Source organism: Rhinolophus sinicus, linkage group LG03 (assembly GCF_036562045.2).
Source record: "Rhinolophus sinicus isolate RSC01 linkage group LG03, ASM3656204v1, whole genome shotgun sequence".
Classification (NCBI taxonomy): Eukaryota; Metazoa; Chordata; class Mammalia; order Chiroptera; family Rhinolophidae; genus Rhinolophus; species Rhinolophus sinicus.
Genome location: NC_133753.1, coordinates 96,108,723 through 96,134,805, shown reverse-complemented (window position 1 = coordinate 96,134,805; position 26,083 = coordinate 96,108,723). Strand labels below are relative to the sequence as shown.

The 26,083-nt window shown below is 46.3% G+C and overlaps 1 protein-coding gene across 6 annotated transcripts; it reads left to right on the top strand.

Annotated features, from left to right (window-relative positions):
- PARP6 (poly(ADP-ribose) polymerase family member 6) lies at nt 1–26,083 on the top strand. 6 transcript variants are annotated; one of them, XM_019735980.2, is made up of 23 exons: nt 1–141; nt 2,505–2,701; nt 3,300–3,377; nt 4,112–4,206; nt 4,651–4,711; nt 4,946–5,036; nt 5,497–5,563; nt 8,725–8,874; nt 9,798–9,948; nt 10,521–10,574; nt 12,024–12,119; nt 12,664–12,756; nt 13,465–13,590; nt 14,762–14,827; nt 15,743–15,810; nt 17,027–17,075; nt 17,325–17,434; nt 18,189–18,261; nt 18,964–19,033; nt 24,582–24,661; nt 25,053–25,116; nt 25,281–25,365; nt 25,714–26,083. In XM_019735980.2, exons 2-23 carry the CDS (start codon nt 2,699–2,701, stop codon nt 25,814–25,816), a joined length of 1,833 nt encoding a protein of 610 aa, XP_019591539.1. In that variant the 5' UTR covers nt 1–141; nt 2,505–2,698; the 3' UTR covers nt 25,817–26,083. The 6 variants fall into 6 exon arrangements, 4 of the variants coding, with proteins under 4 accessions (XP_019591539.1, XP_019591538.1, XP_019591537.1 ...); XM_019735979.2 differs by having other exon boundaries at nt 17,322–17,434; XM_019735978.2 differs by having other exon boundaries at nt 9,798–10,008.

The following is a 26,083-nucleotide window of genomic DNA, read 5'->3' as shown; positions in this document are numbered from 1 at the left end:
CCAAGACAACCTAGGCTGGACTTCAGTGCCTCCCTCTTGGTTCCTCTGTGATCATTCAGATCATCGCCTGACTGTTTCTTTTCAAGTCTCACAAACCCAGCCCCCAAATCTTCATATTCTGGTTTTCAGCTGCTCTTGAAGGTGAATGGAGTCTTGCTTTTTGAAATCATTTTTATATGATTTTTGTCTGTGTAGATGCATTTAGGTTCTTGTATCTGCCCTTTGCTTCAGGTATCCAGCAGATGGTTCATTCATTCATTCATTCACTCATTTAATAAGTATGTGTGGGGAGACTAACAAAATAGCCAGTGAAAACAGTTAAAGCCTGTGCTACCACAGAGTTTACTTTCTGGTGGGAGATAAACATTTGTATGTCAGAGCATGATAAGTACTGTGGACAAAATAAAGCAGGGAAGGGGGATCGAAGTGCTAGTATGTGTATGTGGGCGTTTTGCTATTTTATACAGGGTGGTCAAAGTGACCTTAGAGCAGAGATCTAAAAGAGTGAAGGAGCAAGCCATGTGGACATTTGGGTGAAAAGCATTCCAAGAAGGGGGAACAGCAGGGACAGAGGCCCTATGGTGGGAGCACGCTTGGTATGTTTGAAGAACAGCAAGGAGACAGTTGTAGAGTCTCAGGGGTAATCTTCCTATTCACATTTAGAGTTAGTTGGCTTGAATTAGTTATAACCACATCACATCAAGAGTCTACGAGTAGCCTCTGATTGTTTAAAACTTTTTATTATGAAAGTTTCCAACTATACACAAAGGTAGAGAGTACAAGAAATCCTCACGTAGGGCCGACCAGGTGGCTCAAGTGGTTTGTGCGGCGTGGTCCCATTCCCACATGGGCCAGTGAGCTGCGCCATCTACAGCTAAGATTGTGAACAACGGCTCTTCCTGGAGCTGGGCTGCCATGGACTACCATGTGCTGCCATGAGTAGCTGGCAGCCAGCATGAGTGGCTGGTGGCCAGCATGAGTGGCCGGCAGCCAGCATGAGTGGCTGGTGGCCAGCATGAGTGGCCAGCAGCCGGCAAAAGCTGCTGTGAGTGGCCGACCAAGGACTGGCGACCGACTGCCTCAGCCGGGGGGACACAAGGCTCACAATACCAGCATGGGCCAGGGAGCTGTGTCCTACACAACTAGACTGAGTAACAACGGCTTGAAGCAGAGTAGGGGTGGAGGGGAAGGCAGAAGAAGGGGGAAGAAAAAAAAACAAATCCTCATGTACCCATCACTCAGCTTCATCAACAATCAGCATTTTGCCATATTTATTTCATCTATCCTGTTCCAGCCCCTTTTTTGTGCTGGAGTAGTGTTTTAAAGCAAATCTCAGATGTCAGCTATGTCATCTCTAAGAACATCACTTGTCATTTCCTTTGGCATATTGTTTTTGATGGGTGAGACAGCACTGTCAGCTAGGGGACTGCCATGCTGTTTGCCCTGGCTGTATGCCTTATGTGCCCACCCTAGGTCAGTTACCGGGTTTAAGTTGGTATATGAGGAACAGACCACAGGCCCCTTGAACACACAAGGATTTAAAACAGTGTTTCTGAAATTTTATTATGCATCAGAATAATGTGAAGGGCTTGCTAAAACACAGATTACTAGACCCCATCTCAAATTTCTAATTCACTAGGTCTCAGTAGGGGCCCGCAAATTTACATTTTTAACAAGTTCCCTGGTGATACGGATACGTACTACACATCTACAAAGCCCATTTGAGAACTCGGATCTACTGGAAACCTAAGGTTCAACAGAACCATATTAGAGACCAAGAACACCTCTGTGTAAAATTGGGGTGGGTGAGAGTGAGATGTATGCAGAGCCAGGAAGGCCTATAACTGGTTCTCACTTTTGTGAAAGGACTAGGAGTTCGTGTTTTTCTAAGCGTTTGTTGGGAATCATTATTGCATTTTTATTTGTGGAGTAGGCTGCAAGGTGAGTCCAGGGCATTATGTTGGTCATGACGACTCAGACCATGTCTACCAGAAGCTGTTCAGTGTTGATGGCTTTTTAAATTAGCTGTGATTGTCATATAAAGGCTTCTAGGGATACTGATGTTTAATAAGAGATGATGACTCAATTTGGAGAAGTAACGAGGGGTAAAAAGTCCCCAAAGAATCTGATTCTGCTGGGAGCAGGTACTGTGAAGAATATTCTAAGTGAACTGCTGTGACCGAGGAGCATAAGCCTCTGGTCCTGCCACCATTATTTCTGGCTTCAGGGTTCATACAGCATTATGAGCTCGAGCAGGGACTTGTTCCAATCCCAACTCGCCAGCTTGAATGGAACAGTAGTGTCTTGTGTTTCTTTAGTGCTTTCACGGTTCATTATCTTTAAAGAACTGTGTAGAAGTGTGTATGCATGCACGCAAGTATGTTTCTTTATGTACAAGTGTCTGTACATATGTATGATCAAAGTGTATGTATAAACGTGTGCCTGTGTATACACCGCCTAGCTTTTGAGTGGTGATGAAACCAACTGTTGTCTCCTTTCCACAGGACAGTGACTTGTTACTACCACAACAGCAGAGCCTGCCATCCCCAGCCGATCTCCCGTCAGCCCCTGACGTCACCCCCTTCCTTGTCTCCCTTGTGGCCTCCTAAATGCCCGTCTCGTTGTCCTGGGTTCAGCTGGTGGTATGGAGGGGTGCTGCCTAGCACTGACCGGGGAGTGTGTGTGACCCACTGACCCAATGGTGAGAAATGACTGCCCACCTCAGTAACTGATCACCCAGGGGTAGATGGAACCTCCCCTTTTGCTGGTAGTTCCCCTCCCACCCTTTCGGAAGGTAGAGTGAGTATTTGAAATTAAAGAAAGGAGACGGGGCATGGAAACAATACTACTCGGTGTGTGTAAAGGTGGGTTTTCTTGGGAAGGAAAGGACTAGAAAGAGAGTGACAAGGCCAGGGAACTTAGGTATGTTGGAGCTGCCTTGGGTCCGTAGATGATCCTAGAAGAGGCCAGCTTATGCTAGAACCTAGATATGCCTGGGAGCCAACCTTGACATTGAATTCTTCTGCATCCCACCCCAATGTCTACCAGACCGTCGATCATACTGCTATTTCTCTCCATCCCACCAAGTCAGAACTAGGCCGTGTATATGACCAGATTCAGGAAGAGTCTGAGATGCTCCCAAAGGGCGAGGTGAAGAGAATAAAGGGATTAGGAGCTCATGCTGTCCCACGGGACCTTCTCCCATTCTTTGTGAGGATCTGTTTCCCATCCTATCACCCCAGTTCATTCCATGGGGTAACAGGGACCAACAGAGTTGTTCTCTTATTTCTCTTTACTAGGACATCAAAGGCCAGTTCTGGAATGATGATGATTCGGAGGGAGATAATGAATCAGAGGAATTTCTCTACGGAGTTCAGGTGAGATTACAGCCCCTAAGATCCATGTTGGACAGTTGAAATATGTGCTTCTCTCTGGATCCATCAGGAGTGGAAGATTATTCTGGACCAGAGATACAATATTGGTGTGGTCTGACCATGGTCTCGTCAAAGCTGGTGCAGCCTTGCTCTTGCCTGGGACTCATACCTTTCCCAGAGTAAAGTACATGCACTGTACATGGAGGCTACCCCTACGTTCTTAGTTGGAAATAATTATTTTTGGACTCTTCCCTCACTAACCAGTGGGGTCATTTCATTAGAGTCAAATTAAAAAAAAAAAAAAAAATCACCCTGTCAGAGATTGCTAACACCGTGACTACCCAGGCGTGGTCACGTGCAGCCATGCTGGACTCTGCAGACAGAAGCAATCTGCGTTAAATTCTGTACGCTTCAGTCTGTTCTGAGTTCTCGTAGAAGGGACACCCAAGAGTCCTGGTCAGGGTCTGAGAGGGAAAGCTGGAGACTTAACGATGTGAACTCCTTAAGCAAAGCCTGCAGGGGGACCCCTGAAACTTGTGAGTGGTAACAGAGGGAGACTTAGCTGTCACTGAAATCCCCGCTAGGTCCATTCCTAAGAGCCCCTTCATACACAGTCTTTGGCTTATATGTCCTGCTATTGTTGGATTTTCCTGGTCCTGGTGCGTTTTCGTGTTCTTTTTCTTTTTCACCTCTCTCTTCCCCTCCGTCTTCCTCCCCTGCCACTTTTGCTGACGCAGGGGAGCTGTGCAGCTGACCTGTATCGGCACCCACAGCTCGATGCCGACATTGAAGCCGTGAAGGAGATCTACAGTGAGAACTCTGTATCCATCAGGTGGGGCCCCACAGCAGGGAAGGCAGGGGCGTGGGGAGCGGGCCACTTCTGAGCTGTTAGAAGGCTGAAGGGTTTTTCCTTTTCAAGGTGTGACAGCGGGTCTGTGGACATGGGTAAATTATGAGCTTACTGGTAGTGAGTGCTGCTCAGCGTACTTGAGCTTGGCTGACAGGAGTAAGTGGGGCAGAAATCCATCTGATCTTAGAAATCCATCCGATCTTAGACCCCTCTAGGCTGCTAGTTTCCCCTTTGAGGTAAGAAGGGCTTCTGGCCCGGAGAAGGCCCTCGTCATGCTGATGCTTAAGGCTGTAGCTGAGGGCCGATAACACAGCTACCTTCTACCTTTCATGGTCCCGGCCCAGGCTCAGGGCTTTCTCCGCCTCAGGCTCTGTCCCCTTCTTTCTCCCTAATGAGTTTCACTTGTTCCCCCCTGTATCTCTGTAGAGAATATGGAACTATCGATGACGTGGACATTGACCTTCACATCAACATCAGCTTCCTCGATGTAAGTGCTGCTGGTACCTGCCTGCGCATCGAGCTGGACTGGGGGATCGCGTCACGTGGGCCCTGAGTTGTGCTCCTCAGTGCTGTTTGGAGCACGGATTCTTCACCCCTCTTTCCTAGACCATCAGCAGACAGTGACGTGCACTGTCATGTGCATGTGTGTGCCATACAGGGAAAGCTTCAGGTCCGCTCCTCTTTGATGCTAAATCGGAAACTATTTCTCTTACTCCTTCAGGAGGAAGTCTCTACAGCCTGGAAGGTCCTCCGGACAGAACCTATTGTGTTGCGGCTGCGATTTTCTCTGTCCCAGTATCTTGATGGACCAGGTAAGGGAGTGACTTTGGGCAAGTGGGTTCTCTGAGTCTGATCTAATCCAAAGTCCTGAGTTACATGAGACAGAAAAACTAGGAACAAGGCTGAATAAGGCCCTTGGTGTAATCTGCAAGCCATTGGTGGGGGCTTTTCAGTTTCCTCTCATTGGTGTCTTCATTCCCTGTCACCTGATAGCAAGCCCCTCAAATCCTTCTTGGTTAATGAAATTGTTTTCTCTGGTTCCCAGATATTATTTATTTCTCCCCTTCCCCTCAACTTCCTCATAGAAGTTGAGGATATTTGAAATTGGTCAGTCAGCTCCCAGAATCTCCCCTCTGCTGCAAATGTTTTCCTTCTCCGCCATTGTTTCAAGTACCTTTAGACTCTGAGGAAGCTGGTCCGCTGGATTGGGGCTTTGGAGTCCCAGGAGGATAAAGACATGTCCATACTAGGAGCTTTCTCTTCTTTTTGCAGAACCATCAATTGAGGTTTTCCAGCCATCGAATAAGGAAGGGTTTGGGCTGGGTCTTCAGTTGAAAAAGTAAGAACTTTGATCTTTCTGGTGATGGACATATGAGGGAAAGAGAGGTGGACATATATGGATGGACAGGCAGACTCTTGGATGGAATGTTTCCTTTCTTAAATGTCTTTCTGAGCTATGCCCTAGAAAGACTAAAATCAATTTGGGGGGGCAAATGTATGGTTAGACAGAGGAGCCTGTGGTTCTGGGTGTCTGGCATTGAGACTTCTTGGAGGTGAGAGGAGAGGCTCATCAGCATTTAGTGTTTAAGTCAAAGGACAGCCCTGGAATTAGAGCCATGCTCTTCACATTTTCTCTTGTCTCCTCAGAATGGGGCTGCAGGACTGCAGACAGCTCTAGTGGAATGAATGTGTTGAGCACTTTGCTAAGTATTTGGTATACAAAGAGAAATGAACTACAGATTCTACCCTCAGTGGAGTTCCGATAGTCCATTGAATACATGCTCTAACAGAAGTGAATACATACGTTTTAGAACGAGCACAGGAGTGAGTCAGTCTGGTGGGAGATGGAGGGCTGTGAAGGAATGAATGAGAGATGATTAATGGTTTTCAAAGATGGATAAGAGTTGCCATGTAGACAGTCTCTGAGAGTGATTAACATTTGCTAGGGCACAGTCACCTGAAGCAGCATGTATGCAGGAAACTTCAGGAAGTTAAATATTGCAAGTACACTGCAAGGGAAGAGAGGTAGGAGCCAAAGCCAGAGAAGTAGGGAGGGGTCCACATCACAGAGGCCCTTGGGCTTTGATACTATAGGTGGTGGGAGCATTGAAGGGTTTTAGGCAAAGAAAGGACATGGTCTATTTAGCTTTAGAAAAAGCATTCTGGTAGCATTGTGCAAAATGGGTAGGAGGGGTTGAGACAAGAGACCAGAATTAGTTTAGTAGGAGGCTTTTGTAGAAGACCAGACCTGAGATGATGAGGGCCTGAACCCAAGTGTGACTGTAGCTGAGATTAGAGATGATAGTCTAGAGAGATTTATGGGGTACAAAATCATTAAGAGTTGAAGATTGATTTGGATATACTGTTTATGGTCATAAGCCAAGGAATAGTGGGAAGTTACTCCTGGGTTTCCATCCTAGATGTCTGGGTAAATTGTAATACCAGTTTAAGTAGGGATTTAAGAAGAAGAGCAGGTTTGTTGGATGAGGATAGATAATTAGTTCCATTTTAAACATATTTAAAGGTAACCTTTGGATATTCAAGAGGCGATGCTTAATAGAGAGATACGTAGATTTAGTATTTACAGGAGTCATTATGGTTGAATATACATCAGTGTATGAGTAGAAATTACACTGATACATGTCTTAATATAGGTAGAATAAGAGATTGCTAAGGGAGAGCATAATAGAGTGAGAAGAAGGTAGGATCAAGGGCAAAACACCCTTTATCTGGGCCGGCCCAGTGGCTCAGGCGGTCAGAGCTCCGTGCTCCTAACTCCGAAGGCTGCCGGTTCGATTCCCACATGGGCCAGTGGGCTCTCAACCACAAGGTTACCAGTTCAATTCCTCGAGTCCCGCAAGGGATGGTGGGCAGTGCCCCCTGCAACTAAGATTGAACACAGCACCTTGAGTTGAGCTGCTGCTGAGCTCCCAGATGGCTCAGTTGGTTGGAGCGCGTCCTCTCAACCACAAGGTTGCCGGTTCGACTCCCACAAGGGATGGTGGGCTGTGCCCCCTGCAACTAACAATGGCAACTGGACCTGGAGCTGAGCTGCGCCCTCCACAACTAAGACTGAAAGGACAACAACTTGACTCTGAAAAAAAAGTCCTGGAAGTACATACTGTTCCCCAATAAAGTAAAAAAATAAATAAAATAAATAAAAATTTTTAAATGTAATATTTTAAAAAACAAAACAAAATAAAAACACCCTTTATCACCATAAAAACATCCTTTATCACCCAGACAAAATACCCAAGAAATTAGCAGAGTTGGCAGAGGAAGAAGAAACACTAAAGGTAGGTCAGAAAAGTTGGAGAAGAATGGCAAGAGAATGGTGTCACAGAAGGCAAGGAGGAGAGCAGCTTCTACAAGGAGATCCAGAAAGAATAGGCAAGAGGAGAACTTAGGGGTTTCTGTTGGAATTAGCATCAAGGTGAGAGCAGTTGGAGTGGAGTGGCAAAGGTAGAATATGTTGAGAAGTGCGTGACAACAAAGTAGAAACAATAAGTGTGGATTGAGAAATTTGGGTGTGGATAGGAGGGGAAGAGGGAGCGGTAGTTACATCAGTGGCAGGAACTTGAAACTTTTTGTAGATTTTGGGAAAGGAGTTACCAGGGGAGGGGGGTGATGGATGGATCAAGGTCCCTGAAGAGGCGAGAAGGGGCTGAGATCCTGAGCACAGATAGAGGTAATACTAGGAGGGTTTCCTTGTCTCCAGAGAATGGCAGGATTGAGGTAATGGTGGAAAAGGAAATAGATTTTGTAGTAGACTTGGAAAATGAAGGGAGCTGGTATCTGATGGCTTCAGTTTTCTCTATTAAGAAGGAAGCGAGGTTATTGGTTGTAGGTAAAGTTAGTTGCTTAAAGAAGATGATAAGGATTTAGAATAATAGCTTACAGTAACGCTAGAGAGAACTGATCAATGGCAAGTGACAGGATTGACAGAACTAGCTGAGGGCCCAGCTCAAGTCAGAAACCATAAATTTGGGGATGTAACTTTTCACATAATTTCAGTACCCCTCATTTCCCTAGGACTTTTCCTCACTTCACAAGGCAGAGGGTGGTACTCACCTCCACCCCACTACTTCTGTTTCACCCTCAAAGTATAGTCATTCTTAGCAATAAATTCCAAGGTTCCCCACTTTTGAGGGCTCACCTTTGAGATCTGCCTTTAAGGGCAAAGCATCTCAGAATGTTTTTTGGTCTGTTCGACTAGGTAATGGGGGTGGGTGTTTACCCCCTAGAGTAAAGAGGTACTTTAAGACTACGTTTCCATGTGCTAAGGTCCTGTGGGTGGAGGGAGCTGTTCTGACATTCCCCCACCACAACTTCCTCTGCAGTCCCTGGATGTGAATTCTAGATTGTTTGCTTTTCTTTTCTTTAAAAGTTTATCTTTATTTACTTATTTATTTTTTTTGGATTAGTTGCTTTTCATAGTCCTATTTCTCCACTTATTCCCCTGCCTGAGCTTTCCTAAGCCTGTTTTCTTTGATTCCTTAGAATCCTGGGTATGTTCACATCCCAACAATGGAAACATCTCAGCAACGATTTTTTGAAGACCCAGCAGGAGAAGAGGCACAGCTGGTTCAAGGCAAGTGGTACCATCAAGAAGTTCCGAGCTGGCCTCAGCATCTTCTCACCTGTCCCCAAGTAAGTGCTCCCCCAGGGGCCGGTCACCTCTGGTCACTTTAGTCTGGCTCAGTCGCCAGCCTACCTTCTTGATTACCTACATTTATCTTTGGTGTCCTCTCCGTAGGTCCTCTGAATCCTGTACCTTTAATTGCTAACACCACCCACGTGGTCCTGTTCCCTGTGTGTCCTCATCCTTCTCCTGACCCAAGTATTCATACCTGTCATCTATGTAAAACATAACACCTAACTCGTGGAATGTCTTTGGAGAAATGTGTGCCAGTCACTCCATCTTTCCTTTATTTGAGCCTCATCCTTATTCCCATCCTAAGGAGGCCAAGTCAGAGACAGGCACCAACTCCTCGCTCTTATGCAGGGGTACATTGATTTGTTACCTAGTTCTAAAAATAAATATTGCTCCATTCTTTGACCTTAGGCCTACATCCCCTTGTGACAACACCCCAAACCCTGGTGCTTTCTGATCTTCGCAGAGGCAAACACAGACCCAGATTTGTAGCTTCTCAGCCACTACTGTGGACAGTCAGACATCACGCTCTTTGGGAAGAAACTATTCTTGCCTAGTGCAGTGTATGTATATAAATACACACACACACACACACACACATTGAGTAAATCAAACAGGCATCCTTTTCAAGGGATCATTCCATACCTTGCCTGGATGCCACAGACAGTGACCTAGGCTTTGCCTCTGCCTACCCTCCGTGTTCCAATGGAGAACACACATAGATAATGACAAAAAAACAATTCTGATGTGTCACCTACTTGTTTACCAGTGTTTAGATCCCATGGAACTGTCCTTATATGTGAGTTCCTCTTTGGCTCCAGTCGTTTCACTGATCCTGGCCGAGGACCCACTTGTCTCCAAACCTCTTCTAGGGCTCGTACTGAATGCCCAGTTTGGCCTCTCCTTGCTCCCTCTCCAGGTCGCCCAGTTTCCCCATCATACAGGACTCCATGCTGAAAGGCAAACTCGCTGTTCCTGAGCTTCGGGTTGGGCGCCTCATGAACCGCTCCATCTCCTGCACCTTGAAGAACCCCAAAGTGGAAGTGTTTGGCTACCCTCCCAGCCCCCAGGCAGGTCTCCTGTGCCCCCAGCACGTGGGCCTCCCTCCCCCAGCACGGACCTCTCCTTTGGTACATGGCCTGGGGAGGGTTTGACTGGGGTGTCAGGTGGGTGGAAGTGGAATTGTGGGAGTATAGCTTCTCAAATGGGGTGGGAGTGTGGTTTTTCAGGCATCGTAAATCAAATCTGGGCATGTAGCTGAGTAGGTGGAATGGAACACGTATTTTTAATAGCTGAAAACTGACATCTAAACTGTTAAGTAAGCTTCTCTGATAGTAGGCTAAGAAGCAGAGTCTGGGGTTGGGCATCCCAAAGATGTCACATGATTTTATTAGGTTGTGGTTAGGACTTAGTAATCAGCTGCTGTACTAACCTATTCCACCGAATTTTGAAGAAGGTTAAGGACGGATGAGCCCTTTTGGAAAACTATCTAAAAGTCTTCTCTCCAGCTTTGGGATCACTTAGGCTGATTGGAGCGAGGGCTTAGCTGCTTTGGGAGAATCCTAGGTAATGGGCAGAGTGAGGTCTGTCCAGGCAGCAGCGTCCTGGGAGGCTCATGAGGGCTGTCCTTTACTCTCATCAGGTCAGTGGTCACTGCAAGAACATCCCCACTCTGGAATATGGGTTCCTTGTCCAGGTAAGTAAAGTCCAAAGCCTCACGCCAAAGCCTTTCCTCTCTTGTCTGACCCGTCTGATCGCCTAACATCTCCCAGCTCCTCAGTCAGTTAAGTATTTCCCGAGCTGCTCTGCTCCTGGAACTATGCTGAGTGTCATGTAGATAGGAGATAAGAAGGCATAGTTCCCATCCTCAGGGAGCTCACAGCATTACTGGCAGACCGTACTTGCAGAGCACATATGATCAAGCGCCCATGATGTACTCCAAACTTGAAGTGCCTGGGTGTCAAGATGAGGGTCATTGACATGGTTTCCTTAGGGTCCCAAGCGCCTTGCTCATGTGGTCTTCAGTTTTCTGTGCAGACCTCTCACTGTTCAGCCACTACTGGTTGTTTCCTCTCTTAAATGTTTTTCTTCCTTGGACATGCTTTCACTTTTGCATCTCTGTTATCTTTGTTCTGTCATTCCCTCCACTGGCCCTCCTCCCTGTATCTGCCTGTTGCAGTCAAGGCTCAATGCCACTTTTTCCCTGAGAGCTCCATTCCTCCAGCTGTATTAATTAGCTGGAAGTGATGTCTCCTCTCGCTGAACTTTCATGGTGCTTTTTGTTTTGTAGGCACCTGTGTGTCACGTGCCATATGCTGCCTTGAATTGTAATTAATTTGTATACATACCACACCTTCCCCATTGCAGCATAGGGCCTGTGAAGACAATCTTTTATATTATTGCACAATCAAGGAGACCTTTCACTGAGCTGGATATGTAGCATTCATTCAATAAATCGGAATGAATAAAAGCCCTTGCCTGTTCCTTTCCCAGCCCCAAAGTAGTGAAATGGGAACAACTTAATACAGAAAATGTACCTGGTTGAAAAAGCCATGTTAAGAGAAAGCATTTTAAAAAAGACTAGGCTATTGCTGCAGGAGCTCTGAATTGTGCTCTCTTCGCAGCGCAGAGCTGTGTCTGTGGGGGGACCCGTGGATAGGCTGATGGTTCTGGGTAGTGGGGAGGCTTCTCAGGCCCCCCTGCCATCCATCACGGAGTAGTACTCACCTGTCCCAGAGGACATTCATACTTACTACAACTAATGTTAAAGTTTAATTAATAGCTGTTAGTGTTTACCAGATACTTCCACAGGGATCATGTCATTACTCTCGATACCTCTATGACGTGAATAACGGCCCACTTTATAAATGAAGAGACCAAGGCTCAGGTTAACTGACTTGCCCAAAGTTATATATGGTTTTAAGTAGTGAAAAGGGGAATCTTAACCCAGATCTTCTACCATGGCTGGTCTTATTTTTACTCTAACATATAGTCTGAGCTCTAGAATCAGGCCATCAGTTTAAGTGCAGGATTCTACCTTGGGCACAGGGCTGGGAGGGAGGAGGTAGCTGGGAAAGAAGCTCAAGTTGTACCCTCTCTGTGCCTGTACTTCCGAAAGATGCAGTAGAATCTCTTCCCTCCCCAGATCATGAAGTACGCGGAGCAGAGGATTCCCACGTTGAATGAGTACTGCGTGGTGTGTGATGAACAGCATGTCTTCCAGAATGGGTCCATGCTCAAGGTACACGTCCTGCTCTGTTCCAGGACGCTCTTCCTTAGCCCACCTTTATTGTTTTCTTCCTGGGTCTCTGGTAAAGACAGAATTCTGTCCATACTCTCTGAGACTCTTAGAAATAACTGTTTGTCTCAGAAAATAACTCTCAGCACTCCTATTTGGAAAGATGAGGCTATGTGAATATTTTGAAGATATAATCCCCACTCAGTATTTAAAAATGGTTCAGATATTGACCAAGATGACTGGATAAGATGCAGTCTGTGAGCACTCTGAGTGGGTAGCAGACACGTCACTCTAAGTGTATAGCAAAGATATGAGCAGGATTGTAGACGCTCAGACGAGAGAGCATCTAACTACCTGGGGAGGTCATGGAAGGCTTCCTGGAGGAGACAGCATTAATTCTGAAAGGCATTTGAATTAGACATTACTTATTTATTGTCTTTTCCTGGCAGAGGGCCCCACATTCCTACCCATTCTAACGTTGTCTGAGGTCAACCCCTTCTTACTGCACACCCCTAACCTCCACTGTCTGCTTAATCTATCCATGTAGCCAGCCGTCTGTACTCGTGAACTGTGTGTTTTCTCCTTCTACACACTGGGAGTCATGTCTGGAGCTGCAGAGGAGGTGGCCACTGGAGCAGAGGTACGGAGAGCAAAAAGCTGTGGGAACTGGGATCGAGAAAACCTGGGGAAGCTAGCAGTTTCACACCTCAGAATTTAACCTCCAGGAATGCTTTCATACGTAAGGATACTCACAATAGTATTGTTTGTAATCGTAAAAAAACAACAACAGACACAACTATTAGGTTGGTGCAAAAGTGGTTGCAGTTTTTCAGTTATTTTGAACCTTTTAAACTGCAGTTACTTTTGCACCAAACTAATACATCTGTAGGGTGTCCATTTAAAGAAATTATGGTGTGTCCTTACAGTAGAAATACTATGCAACTATTATTTATAGATAGAAAATTATAACACGTAAGAAAATATAGCAGTATGCATAGTACAATTTGTTAAATTGCTACATAACAAAATAACAATTTCCATAGGAAAAAATATCTGGAAGGATATACATCAAACTTAGTAGTAGTTACCTGTGACGAAAGAGATTTGTTTGGGGGCAGAGGGATGATTTTTATCTTTTCTTTCATCACTTTTTAATTCATTGTTGCTTGAATTTTTATAATGAGTTTATATTATTTCTAATGAAAACAAACCATAAACATTTGCTTTTGAAAAGAACAGCAGAGAAACATGCTGAGACTCCAGAGGGTAGACCCTGTCCTGGATGCCACGTGCCTCCTAGCCCTGGGCAGTCACTTAGCTCTGCCCTCTTTCTCTCCTTGCCCCTAAGGTGGTGGATCTGCTGGTGGCCATGTGTAGGGCAGCTTTGGAGTCCCCAAGAAAGAGCATCATCTTTGAGCCTTATCCCTCTGTGGTGGACCCCACTGATCCCAAGACCCTGGCCTTTAACCCTAAGGTACAGTCACTGGGAAGGAAAGTCAGGGCTAATGAACAGGAACATGAAATGATAGTGGAGACCACGGGCCATCATTCTCATGGACACAGCAGCTTGGAGTAAGGTCAGAGGAAGTGAAACACTTGTTTCTTGGGAACTCTTGAACCCCAAGCTTTAGCTGTTTCGGTGAATAAATAACTGAGTTTGTCAGAAGGAGGGGAGAAGGATTAAAATTAGTTATGTCATGAAAGAAAAGAATGCAGATTTTGGAGCCAGACAGACCTGGAGTCTACATGAGACTTCGCTGTTCCCGAGCTGAGTGGTGTCAGCAAGTCACTTAACCTTTGTGAACCTCAACTTCCTTATCTGTAAAAAGAGGTAATATCTACCTTGTGGATTGTTATAAAAATAAGGGATAATGTATGTAAAGTACTGCATTGCTCAGGGTTCTCCAGAGAAACAGAACCAGTAAGAGATAGGTATACAGAAAGAGATTTGTTACAAGGATTTAGCTCATGAGTGTGGAGGCTGAGATGTCCCAGGATCTGCAGTCAGTAAGCTGGAGACCCAGGAGAGTCAAAGGTGTATGTTCCAGTCCAAAAGCTGGCGGTCTCTGGATCCAAGTCCAAAGGCAGGAAAAGACCAGTGTTCCAGATTCAGGAAGTCTGGCAGGATAAGTTTCCTCTTACTCTGCCTTTTTGTTCTTTTCAGGCCTTCAACTGATTGGTTGAGGCCCACCCAAATTAGGGAGGGTCATGTGCTTTACTCAGTCTGTGATTGAAAGGTTCCATGTCTTCCAGAAGCACTTCACAGACACACCCCGATGGCCCAGTCAGATTGACAGTTAGCCACTGACGAAACTAACCAGCACAGTGCCCAGCACAGCTGTTCTTGTAGTGTAGCGTGTACTGTCCAGCTACTTTACACGCACTGCTTAAGCCTCAGAGCGTCTCTACGAGGACAGTGGGAGTTTTATCTTCATTTGCACACAGGGAGCGTGAGGTGCTGAGAGGTTAAGTAACTTAGCCTATGATTCCCAGCTGGTGAAAGAACTAGCGTGTGATTCCAGTACTGTCTGACATTAAATCTGTGTTCTTTCCATGACATGCTGCTGGTTCCCTAGCCCTCCTTTTCATCACATTTTACTCTCTTCTTTTCATCTGGTTCTTCTCTTCCCATGAATTCCCCACAGAAGAAGAATTACGAGCGACTTCAGAAAGCTCTGGATAGTGTGATGTCCATCAGGGAGATGACGCAGGTACTCTGCCTTTGGTCTGTCCGCCGTCCTCTGCCTGCGCTGCTCAAGGGCCCTGTGCTGCTTGGAACTCACGGGAGTGGAGTGAAGACTTAGACAGGCTACTCAGATTCCTCAGTGTTTTCTTCAGTCTTCCTAGTCCTGTTCTGTGTTCTAGCTCTGTTACTCCTCTTTCTCACTCCTAATGTCTCTCTTAACCTTTACCTTCACTGTGAATTTCTTCACAAGTTCGTATGTAATGTTTTCCCCGTAATTCTCAGGGAATTAGAGAAGTGAGGGGAAGACATCTGCTCAGGGTTGGGAGGCTGAGGAGGGGGGCTTGGAGGTCAGGAAGTAGACCCAGGGCCTACATCTTCTGTCCTTCCAGGGGTGGGGCAGCCACATGGAGCAGTGACCATCCTTTGACTCAAGGCTGTCCCTCACCAGACTTCCCCACCCCTCGTCTGCAGTCTCTGCATGAATAGACATTCATTTGTACTCATTTACAGGTGGGCCTCTTCTCAGCAAATCCTATGTATCACAGTTCAGATTAACACATAAGACACACCAAGGAGGGATGATATACTTGTCAGAAGGACTCTGCTTTATGTTAAGTTGTACCACAGGATTCCTTAGCCTGTTCTTTCTGGACATTGATTTTATTTATTTTTTGATTTAAAATCAACTTTTTAGGGCTGTAGGAATTGCATTAAATGAGGGAGACCCACCTGCATGTTGTTTTGTAAGCATCTTCAGTCATTTCCATATTTATTTATGAGTCTTCCCGATCTGACTGGGCTCCTTGGGGGTGGGAACCCCATCTCCTCTTGCCTTTGTGTGGCCATCAGTACCCACCTTGCCCTGGGCCCTGAGAGTCTGTGGAAAGTGGGAGGGCTCCCACCACTCCTGGAAGATAAGCTTATGGCTACTGTCTTACAGGGCTCATATCTGGAAATCAAGAAGCAGATGGACAAGCTGGACCCCCTCGCCCATCCTCTCCTGCAGTGGTATGGATAGAACCCTTGCCCCGGGGGCAGGGCAAAGGGACATGGTATTGGGGACGGAGCCTGGACTTCCTCATAGAGGCAGTGTCAGCCTCCTTTCTGAGGTTATCGATGTCATGGCAGCTTTTCCTTGGTGTTTTATTGATACACCTGGCCTTGACAAGAACTCAGATCCTGCAGAGAGCTCACAGATTCTCAGATGATGTCTCAACTGCTCTTTAGGGGTTTCTTGGTTACCAGTAGGTTTTTGAGTGCCCTTGGCATGTAGGACTTAACACCGTTCATTTCAAATAAGCTTCTGCGCATCCAGAGGGTCAGTGTCCCCCTGCGACTCCCTGTCTCTGTCTCAGGGCCTCCCTGGTGATGTAGACAGTCCAGAGCCTGGAGGCGTTGTTGTTATTCCCTTCTGGAAAGATTTTTGATCATTCTCTACTGCCCTCCATCCCTTGCCCGCCCTCCCTGCTCTTGATTTCTGCTCTGTTTTCCTGACACAGCTTTCCCGTCACACCTTAGTCAGCCTTTGACATCAGTACTTTCTCAATGCAACATGCTCCCTCTTTAGTATTATATGAGGAATGACCAGGCACAGACCATTCAGGAGGACGTGACGAGTACAAAAGCACAAAAAACCAGACCATATCCACTATAGGAGATAATGCTCCCTTGCTGAGCCCTCAGTGTTTTGTGCCTTTGTTCTCTCCTGTCCCTGAGTTCAGCCTACGCACAGCCCAATCTATCCCTGAAGCTGCAGGAAGTTTGTTCTAGTTTCTTCCGTTTCTTTCTCCAGCGTAAACAGTAACTTTCTGTCCATTCCTCCCCATCCCTGAGAACCTTCAGGTTTCCTCTGAGCTCAGGTGGATTACTCCTGAGCCCCCATTCTAAATTTCTGAATCCCAAGAATAAGTTCTCAGCATCCTAATACAAACCCCTCCTTTCTAGTGTTTTATTTTTTTTCAGTTGACCTCTGTGTTCTTTTTTCATCCACTGTTTAACTTCCAGCACCTAGGTGGTCTCTGTTCAGTAGTTTCCCTTTTACATTTCTATGCACAAGCATTACTACCCATGGGGATGTCCTGATAGTGACCTGGATACTCCACACAGTTGAGACAGCCCCGGAATCCTTGCTTGTCTCCCAGGGGCACAGCAAGCCGGCTGCTGTGTTCAGGATGGCCTAACCACACACTTATGCTGTCCTCCTTTTTCCTCTGTTTTGTCCTAGGATCATTTCCAGCAACAGGTCACACATTGTCAAACTACCTCTCAGCAGGGTAAGTGACTTTTCTTCCTCTAAAGTCTGAATTGCTGGTGGGGGCAGGGAGGGGCTCCAAAGCAGCCAGCCACCTTGGTCCTAGCCTTGCCTGGTTGGCTCTGTCCATCAACAGTAGTCATTGGGCCTGAGCACATTTCCCTTACTAGGGGACATTACAGGCCCTGATTTGCTCCCTATCCCCAATCCTTCCCTCCCTGATCTCCATTTCTGCTCTGTTTTCCTGACCCCACCCCACCCTGGGCAGCAGCTGAAGTTCATGCACACCTCACACCAGTTCCTCCTGCTGAGCAGCCCTCCTGCCAAGGAGGCTCGGTTCCGGACCGCCAAGAAGCTCTACGGCAGCACCTTTGCCTTCCAGTGAGGAGGGTGGAGGCGGGAGGGGGTAGGGGAGGCAGCAACTAACGCAGGGCAGTGGGAGGGCAAGTTCACGAGAGGTATATGAGTTTGTGTTACCTGTGTCTATCAACCTGTTGGTCAGCAAATATTTATTGTGGTGGGTGCTGTAGAGAATAAAAAGATCCCTTCGATACGGTCTTTACTCTCAGGCTACTGGTAATGTAGTTGGGGAGAAATTACATTTACATATTAAAAAGAAGTGGTTGAAGGAACAGATTAGAGGGGATAGATTTGAAAGCTACTTTGAAAGAAATCAGCAATTGGTGCCTAATTGTGGGAGAGGGGAGAGGAGAGCGGGAGAGGGAGAGAGATTAAAGGTAACCTAAAGGGAATGGTGGGAACCTTTTCTCAAAATAGACATGAACTCAGGACTGGAAGCCATATTTGGGATCAGTGATAAGTGTATTGAGTTTGAGAGGAATTTAATTTGAAATATAAGAGAAAAAGCAAATGAAAATACTGAACCAGCAGTTGAGGATCTAGGATGGGAGTAGCTAAAACACCGCAGAGAGGATGGGACTAGAAATGAAGATGTAGGGTCAGCCACACTCACACACCTTGCATGCCTATGACTGTCCATGTGCATGTCCATTGCTAGGTCTGTCTGTCCATCTTCATGTCCTGTGTGGGTGAGGATGGGTGGGAATGGCAATCATGGAAGTGCTCCTGGGAAACTCCTACCGTTTGGAGACATGTGTTCTACCCTGCCTTACAGTGGGTCCCACATTGAGAACTGGCATTCGATCCTGCGCAATGGACTGGTCAATGCATCCTACACCAAACTGCAGGTGAGGCTGTGCCCCTTCCCCTTCTCTCCAACTTCGCCCTGCACCACTCAATTTGGGGGAAAGCTACTGTAGAGTGCTCAGCTGGTTCTGCCTCAGCATCCTCAAATGCCGCCTGCCATGCGGCTTCCCTAGGGAGGAAGTTGGAGCTGTGCGTATAGAATGAATGTGGCTGTTGTATATTTGGCCCTAGGCTGTGTGTGTTGGTGGTTTGGGGAATGGGAATTTAGCTATAGGCAGGAGTACATATTGCTGATCGCAGCCATTAGATGAATTACCTGTTAGAACTTTTCAATTTATGTGACTATTCATTCAGAGAGTTGAAATAGGAGAATTATTTCTTTGCCCTGTGAGACTACTCCAAGGAATGGTTTGTCCCTCCTCCTGGCGACATATTCCGTCATTCCTGGTTTTGGAATCTGCGTATATATCCAGGCCTGGGGACAGGTGCACGGATGCCGAGGGACTGACTCAGTGGCTCTGCCATTCCTCTCTCAAAGGTGTCAATACCTAGTATTTCATAGGCAAAGGGTTAACCTGCATCCAGTTTTCAGCCAATCAGCTTTGCAAGAGTAGGTGCCTAGAGTTCTCTGAATGAAAGAGAAGGTAAATGGAGGGACAGGGCTGGATAAGCCTATGGCTGCCTAATATACAGCCCCGGGAGGGCCCAGGCTCATATTGCTCATCCTGGTGTTTCCCTGCAAGCTGCATGGAGCAGCCTATGGCAAAGGCATCTACCTGAGCCCCATCTCCAGTATTTCCTTTGGATACTCAGGTAAGAAACACTCTCCGGCCACCTTGCCTCTGTTTACATTGCATCCATTCTGTGAACACGTGATCTGTGCTGTCTCCTGCTCCATTGTGGGTGCCTGGTCTATACCAGCTCTCTCCCCGGTTACGGACACAGTTTGTCTTTCTCTACTTGCTCCCATTAGAAGTTTAGATTCTTTACAATGAGGCCAGTTTCCTCCCTTTGTCTTAGCTAGTCCGCTTCTCCATGGGGATGGTTTTAGTCATTGTAGGGGCTAGGCCCTGGCAACAGGTCAGGGAATGACTGAGAGATGAAGCTCGGCTTTCTGTGTACTACATTTTTGGTTGGCAGTACTCTGTCATAAAAAGTTGTGTGTGTGTACATGTGCATGTGAATTTATCTGAATACGCTTGAAGGCTTGAGTCCCTTCCATTAGCTTACATTTTTGGAGACGTTGTTCTCTTCCCTGTCAACCACCTTTTAAAATGTAGACTGCCATAGTGTGAATCACACACTACGATATTAGTCACATTGGATGCACGAGAAAGCATTTTACTCCAAAGATAAGGCATGAATGAGGTCCAGATTCTAGTCAGGAGATGAGTCCAGCTCTGTCCTGCTCAGATAATGATTCTGACTTAAAACTTAGTGTTCCAGGTTCATGTCTTAGTTTCTTTTCAGTCTTCTTTTGTTCTTGTTCTATATAGTGTCTGTATAAAGGAGAGCCACCACATAGTTGCATGTCTGCCATCCGAAGGGGACAGTGCTAGAGTACATATAGATTATCATTTAGTATTCTCCAGTAATTATAACTGTTATAAAGGTAAGAAAACTTAGGTCCAGAGGCTCAGAATTAGAAATGTCTCTAACAACAAAATAAACCAAAGTAGAAGAAAAGAGATAATATATGTAAGAACCAAAATCAACCAAATAAAAACAGGTACAGTAGACAGGACCAAAAAATCCAAAAGATGATTCTTTTAAAGAACTGAAAAAAAAGATTAAGCTGCTTAGACTGATTAAGAAGAAAAAGAACACAATTAGAAAAAGGGAACATACCTACACATATAGCAAAATTGAAAAAGCTAATGGGAGAATTCTGTCATCTTTAGGCCACTACTTTGAAAACTTTGACAAAATGGATAAATTTCTAGAAAAATATAACTTGAAACTGATTCAAGAAAAAGTAGAAAGCCTAAATAGCTCTAAAACTATAAAATACATTGAAATAGTAGTTTAAAAATTTAAACACACATACAAAAACCCACCTAGCTCAGATAGTTTTCATGTAAATCTTAAACCAAACTTTCAAGGAATAAATTATTACACAATTTTATACAAAATCATCCAGAGAATAGAAAAAGATGGAATCATAAATCATAAAAGATTGTTAAATTTATTAAAACTAGAAACTTCTGTTCATCAGAAGACACCTTAAGAAAGTAAAAAGACAAACTACAAATCAGGAGATGACATTTTTAACATTGTAAGCACAAAAGATTATCAATAAAAATATATTTTAAAAATTCTTGGGGCCGGCCCGGTGGCTCAGGTGGTTGGAGCTCCGTGCTCCTAACTCCGAAGACTGCCGGTTCGATTCCCACATGGGCCAGTGGGCTCTCAACCACAAGGTTGCCAGTTCAATTCCTCGACTCCCGCAAGGGATGGTGGGCTCTGCCCCCTGCAACTAAGATTGAACACGGCACCTTGAGCTGAGCTGCCTCCCAGATGGCTCAGTTGGTTGGAGTGCATCCTCTCAACCACAAGGTCGCAAGTTCGATTCCTCAACTCCCGCAAGGGATGGTGGGCTGTGCCCCTGCAACTAGCAACGGCAACTGGACCTGGAGCTGAGCTGCACCCTCCACAACTAAGACTGAAAGGACAACAACTTGAAGCTGAACGGCACCCTCCACAACTAAGATTGAAAGGACAACAACTTGACTTGGAAAAGTCCTGGAAGGACACACTGCCCCCAATAAAGTCCTGTTTCTCTTCTCCAATAAAATCTTTAAAAAAAAAATTCTTACAAATCATTAGGAAAAAGACAACCTAACAGAAAATAGCCAAATGACATGAACAGCCATGTCATTGAAGAAATGACCAAAAGATATGAAAAGTTGCTCAATCACTGTTAATCACGGAAGTAAAATGAGGACCCAAATGACTTACCATTTAGCACTCATGTGGATTGGCAAACATTAAGAAATCTGATAACACCGCTGATGGTTCCAGAGGTTGTAGATCATGAGACCCTCTTTTTTTTTTTTTTTTTTTTTAATCTTTAGCTGCAGGGGGCACCGCCCACTATCCCATGCAGGAATTGAACTGCCAACCTTGTTAAAGCATGAGACCCTCTTTTATTGCTGATGGAGATACATGTATATGAGTAAATTGGAAAACAATTTTGTGTTTAATTTCATAAAGCTGAGAAATCTTAGCGCTGTTACCCAGCATTTTCATTCCTGCATATGTTCACCCAAAGATGTTACATGAATGTTCAAAGCAATACTGTTTGCAAGAGCAAACCCTGAAAACAACCTAAACGCTCATCATCAGGAGAATGGATACATTTTAATATATTCTCACAATGGATTATTATTCAGCAATGAAAATGAACAAACAGTGGAACTCAACAACCTGGAAAAATCTTAGTAATATAGTTGAATAAGAAAAGGCAAGCCTTTTTTATATTGTTTAAAAGCCAAAAAATTCAGCATTATTTAGGTGTGCGTGTGTGTGTGTGTGTGAGTTGTGTGATGAAACAAGAAATTTCAGGTTGATGGTTACCTCCCAAGGAGAGGCAGATAGTTTGGATGGGGTAGCACATTGTTAGATATAAGTCACTGGTAATGTTTTAGTTGTTGGACTTAGTCCTTAGGTTGGATCTGTAGGTATACGTTGTCCTATTAAATAAATGACAGTGTGTCATGAACCGAATGTTACCTTGAATCAGCACGGGGTAAATGCCCTATAAATATTTATTGAATGTGTGAATGGATCTTATTCTTCCTGCCTGGGGTCCAAAGTGGGGTGGGGTTGGGGTAGTCTTTCTGGCTTCTTTGTCTAGGTTCCTCAATTTTTATCTTTGTCTCAGCCTGAGCTTCCCTCTCATGAAGCTTATTATTTTCCAAATAGTGAGTTTCTCCTGGTTCCCACAGATACTTTCTTCCTGTTTTCTCCCTGTCCTCTCTCACTGGCCTTTGTTTACCACTAAGTGCCTGAATACCTTTAGTTATAGATGGAGCCAGGAGTCTCTATTGATGTCTTATTTTTCTTCATCACTTTACTAATTACGTAAAAACATCATATGGTACTATTCTCCTCCTTTTCAAAAAGGTCAATTGATTATAGGTACAAAATACCATAGGACTTTACTATTAGAGTTACAGATCATCTCATCCAATCCCATGTTACTTTATAGATGAGAAAGCTGGTACTCAGAGACGTTAAATGACTTTGGGGTCACACAGCTATGAGTAGCAGTGCTAAGACGGGAAAGCAGATCGCCTAACTTCTGGGACAGTGTTCTTACCAGTATAAGGACTGACAGGGTGGGCTTTGCTTCAATGATTGACTCTCTGATGGCCCCACAGACAAACGGGAGTCTCTGTAACGGTGGGTGGGATGCGTGCAAGTGTCCAACTAGTATTTGCTCTAGCATTTGGCCAACTATCTTCTTGGATGTTTCCTTCCACCCGATTCTGCTCTGCTTTTCTGTTCTTCCTCAAGGTATCCTTAGCTTGATGGCCTTGGGTGCCCCCTGGGGGCGTGTAGACAGCATCCATTTGACGAACAGAGCCTCCAATGACTTGGTCAGAGCGTGCAGGTTACAATGAGGGCCAGTGAAAAAGGAGATGGTGAACTCCATCTGTTTGTTTAGTCCTATTTAGAGACTTGATAAGTATGTACTTTGGACACAAAGCATCTAGAAATCATTCTAGCCACCATGTTCTCAGGGTCTGGTCTTAGGAAACTGGGTCAGTATAGATAAGACAGTGTGCAACAGGATTGGAATGGGACAGGATTTGTATCATGATGGCCATCTCTAAGATCAGCCATAGGAATCAGATTGTTCTGGCCTCCGGGGTAGAACCCAAAGGAGAATTCCACTCAGAATCTTGCTGTAAAATACCCAGGCTGAGAATGTCGTGAGGTTTGGGTGCAGAGCTAAACCCAGTTAAGGCTAATAGAGAAGGTGGGAACAGAGAGGTGGTGAGTGTCCTGTAGGAGGAGGAAATTAGCGGTTCTAGTCTGAGGCTCTGATTACCCTGAGTTCCATTCAGGCCATAAATCTATGACGGGACTTGAGTGTGGGTGCATGATGGACTGACAGCCTGAGCAGTGAACGCTGTCAGTCCAGGGGTTTTCATCCCCCCACTACACCATGGCTATTGCAAGACCAGACACTGACGAGTGGTTAGTGACAATAGGAAGTTCCAGGGTGGAGTGGGGAGGGCGCCTGCATGTGGCCTGCGATGATGGCCTCATGTCCCTCTGTCCGTCCCCTCAGTCTCATACACACAGACCCGTGTCCCTAACTGACAAGGTGGGGCTGTGCCATCGCTCAGGAGAGACTGAAGTCCTCAGCACAGGCCAGAGAGAGCTGGCAGGAGGGGCACACAGGCTGATTCGTATCTAAATCAGAGAAATCCAGGTGGAGCCTGTAAGTGTTAGCAACAGGGTTAGTCAGTGAGAAGTGAGGGTGATGGATTTATGGGTTTAGATAGGATGGGAACAAGGGAATTGGCACTGCTTCCTACAGTCTGGGAAGACTTTCTGAAGGAAGCAGGACTCCTCAGGGTTGTCATTATAGTTATCTGTGGGAAATTCTTCCTCAGCTGCTGCTGTGCTTTCTCCCTCTTCTCTTGAATGGCTCTGGTCACAGTGTTTTCTGTAACGCCGAGACTGGAGCAGGCCTGACTTGCTCTGCTTGCTTTCTCTCCACTCACTTCACGCAGCCTGGCACTGGATCCTGGGTGTTATGTCACTGCTCTCTCGGGCTCCTCCTGCCCGTCTCGATCGCTTCCTGTTACTTCCCTGTAGAAGCCGTGAGTGATTCCCTGATGCTCTCAGGCTGAGCTCCAGTTGTCTCACGGGGTCTGCAGGCCTGCCTGACCTGCCGCGAGCTCCCCTCTCACACGTGCTCCCAGGCCGTTGCCACGGGCTGTGCCCCCAACAGGCGCAGGCACGCTGTTTCTCCCTCCGGGTTCCGTCCTGTCACCTCTGCCCAGGTACTGCCCTCCTGTGTAAATAGCTCTAGTCCCGACTTCTCAGCCTGCTGTCACCAGGAAGCCTTCTTCGATTCCCCAGGCTGGGCTCCACCTTCTCCTCCTGTAGCTCACAGGGCTCCATGTGCTCCCATCACAGCCCTCACCATACTGTGTTGTGATTACTTGTTCTTTGCCTATAACCAACCTCCACCAGACTACATTTTTTAAGGACAGATAGCTTGTTTTACTCTCACCGCTGTGTCACCAGGTTGTCTACCTCAGTGCCTGGCACTTAGCAGGCTCTTGAGTAAATGTTTGCTAAAGGAATGGGGGAATGAACTGGGTCTGTTGTTCTGTGACAGGAATGGGAAAAGGACAGCACAGGATGCCTTCCAAGGATGAGCTGGTCCAGAGATATAACAGGATGAATACCATCCCCCAGGTATCACCAGTGGCCCTGCTCCAGTGAGGCAGGACTCTTCCCCCAGGCTAGCTGTAGGCTGCAGAGATGGATGAGGAAACGGTGGGAGAGGTGGGTGGTTTGAAGATCATTTGAAGGAATCAGGTACATCCCAAGATGAACACACTTCCAAAGTCACCTGTGGCCTCAGTCAGAAGTATGAAAACAGAGACTGAGTTTAAATGCAGTGACATGAAAATGTAAAGATGGAAGCTGTAGATTCACCCAGACTGGTTATGATGGGAAAGCAAAATGGGGGCAGGAGGTGGGCAGCGGGAGCCCAGGATGTCCCTGACCCCCCCACAACCATCGCCAGCTAAGCCACCTCTCGGGAATACTGTGACAGTCTGCTTGGCTCTGCTCTCTCTTCCAGACCCGATCCATTCAGTCGAGGTTCCTGCAGAGTCGGAATCTAAATTGTATAGCACTTTGTGAAGGTAGGTAGCTCACCCGGTCTGTTTTTCTGGGTCCCCAGCCTTTATTTCTGGTGCAAGTGTTGGCACACAAGCCAGCGAAGGGTGATGTTGAAGCATCGCGCCTTCCCTCCCCTGCCTGGCCTGTGACTGAAACGCCCTATGTATAACTTCTGGCCCCTTCCCAGTGATCACGTCGAAGGACCTGCAGAAGCACGGGAACATCTGGGTCTGCCCTGTGTCCGACCATGTCTGCACGCGCTTCTTCTTCGTGTAAGTGCAGGCGGTGCCGTGGGAACAGCTTGGAGGAGTGGGGGCGGGGCGTGCCGGCCTGTGACTGCTGAGAGAATGTTGTTGTTTTACTCATCTCTTATCTGAGACTTGTCCCTGGCTCCCTGAGTGGAGGGACACTGGGACTGTCCCTTGGAGCCTGGGGATGGCTATAGATCGGGGTCTGGTCAAAGAAAGCCAGATAAGCTAAATCTCTTCCCACCCAAACAGTAGCAAGAAAGGATTTTTCCTTCTGGGGTGGGATGGCCACACCTCCGAAATCAGTTCCACTGGTTGGCACTATCCTGGTATTGTTCCCCCTTATGCTCACACTTGCCCTGTCTTCGGCAGATATGAGGATGGGCAGGTGGGCGATGCCAACATTAATACTCAGGACCCCAAGATACAGAAGGAAATCATGCGTGTGATCGGAACTCAGGTTTACACAAACTGAGGGGGCCCCAGCCCTCGTACCACCCCGTCCCCCCAGGATCCATCTGCCCTCATTAAAGGGCTCAGGAGCAGCAGGCGAGGCTGCCCTGAGGAATCAAGGGGCCGTTACCAAGGGGCAGGAAAAGGACAGAAGACGCGGCCTTCCTGGTGGAGACTGACCCAGGAATCTCTCCACATTTGGATGGCCCAGACTGACTCCCTACCCCGATTTTCCCAGTTGACTTTACCCCGTTTGTAAATAAAACAATAAAATGGAAGGTGCTGTGGA

What these genes read in the sequence shown, in the direction of transcription:
- PARP6 (XM_019735976.2), top strand. An exon ending in AGGTGGCCACTGGAGCAGAG is followed by an intron (nt 12,757 to 13,464) that starts GTACGGAGAGCA and finishes CTTGCCCCTAAG; the next exon opens with GTGGTGGATCTGCTGGTGGC. An exon ending in TCAAACTACCTCTCAGCAGG is followed by an intron (nt 17,076 to 17,321) that starts GTAAGTGACTTT and finishes CACCCTGGGCAG; the next exon opens with CAGCTGAAGTTCATGCACAC.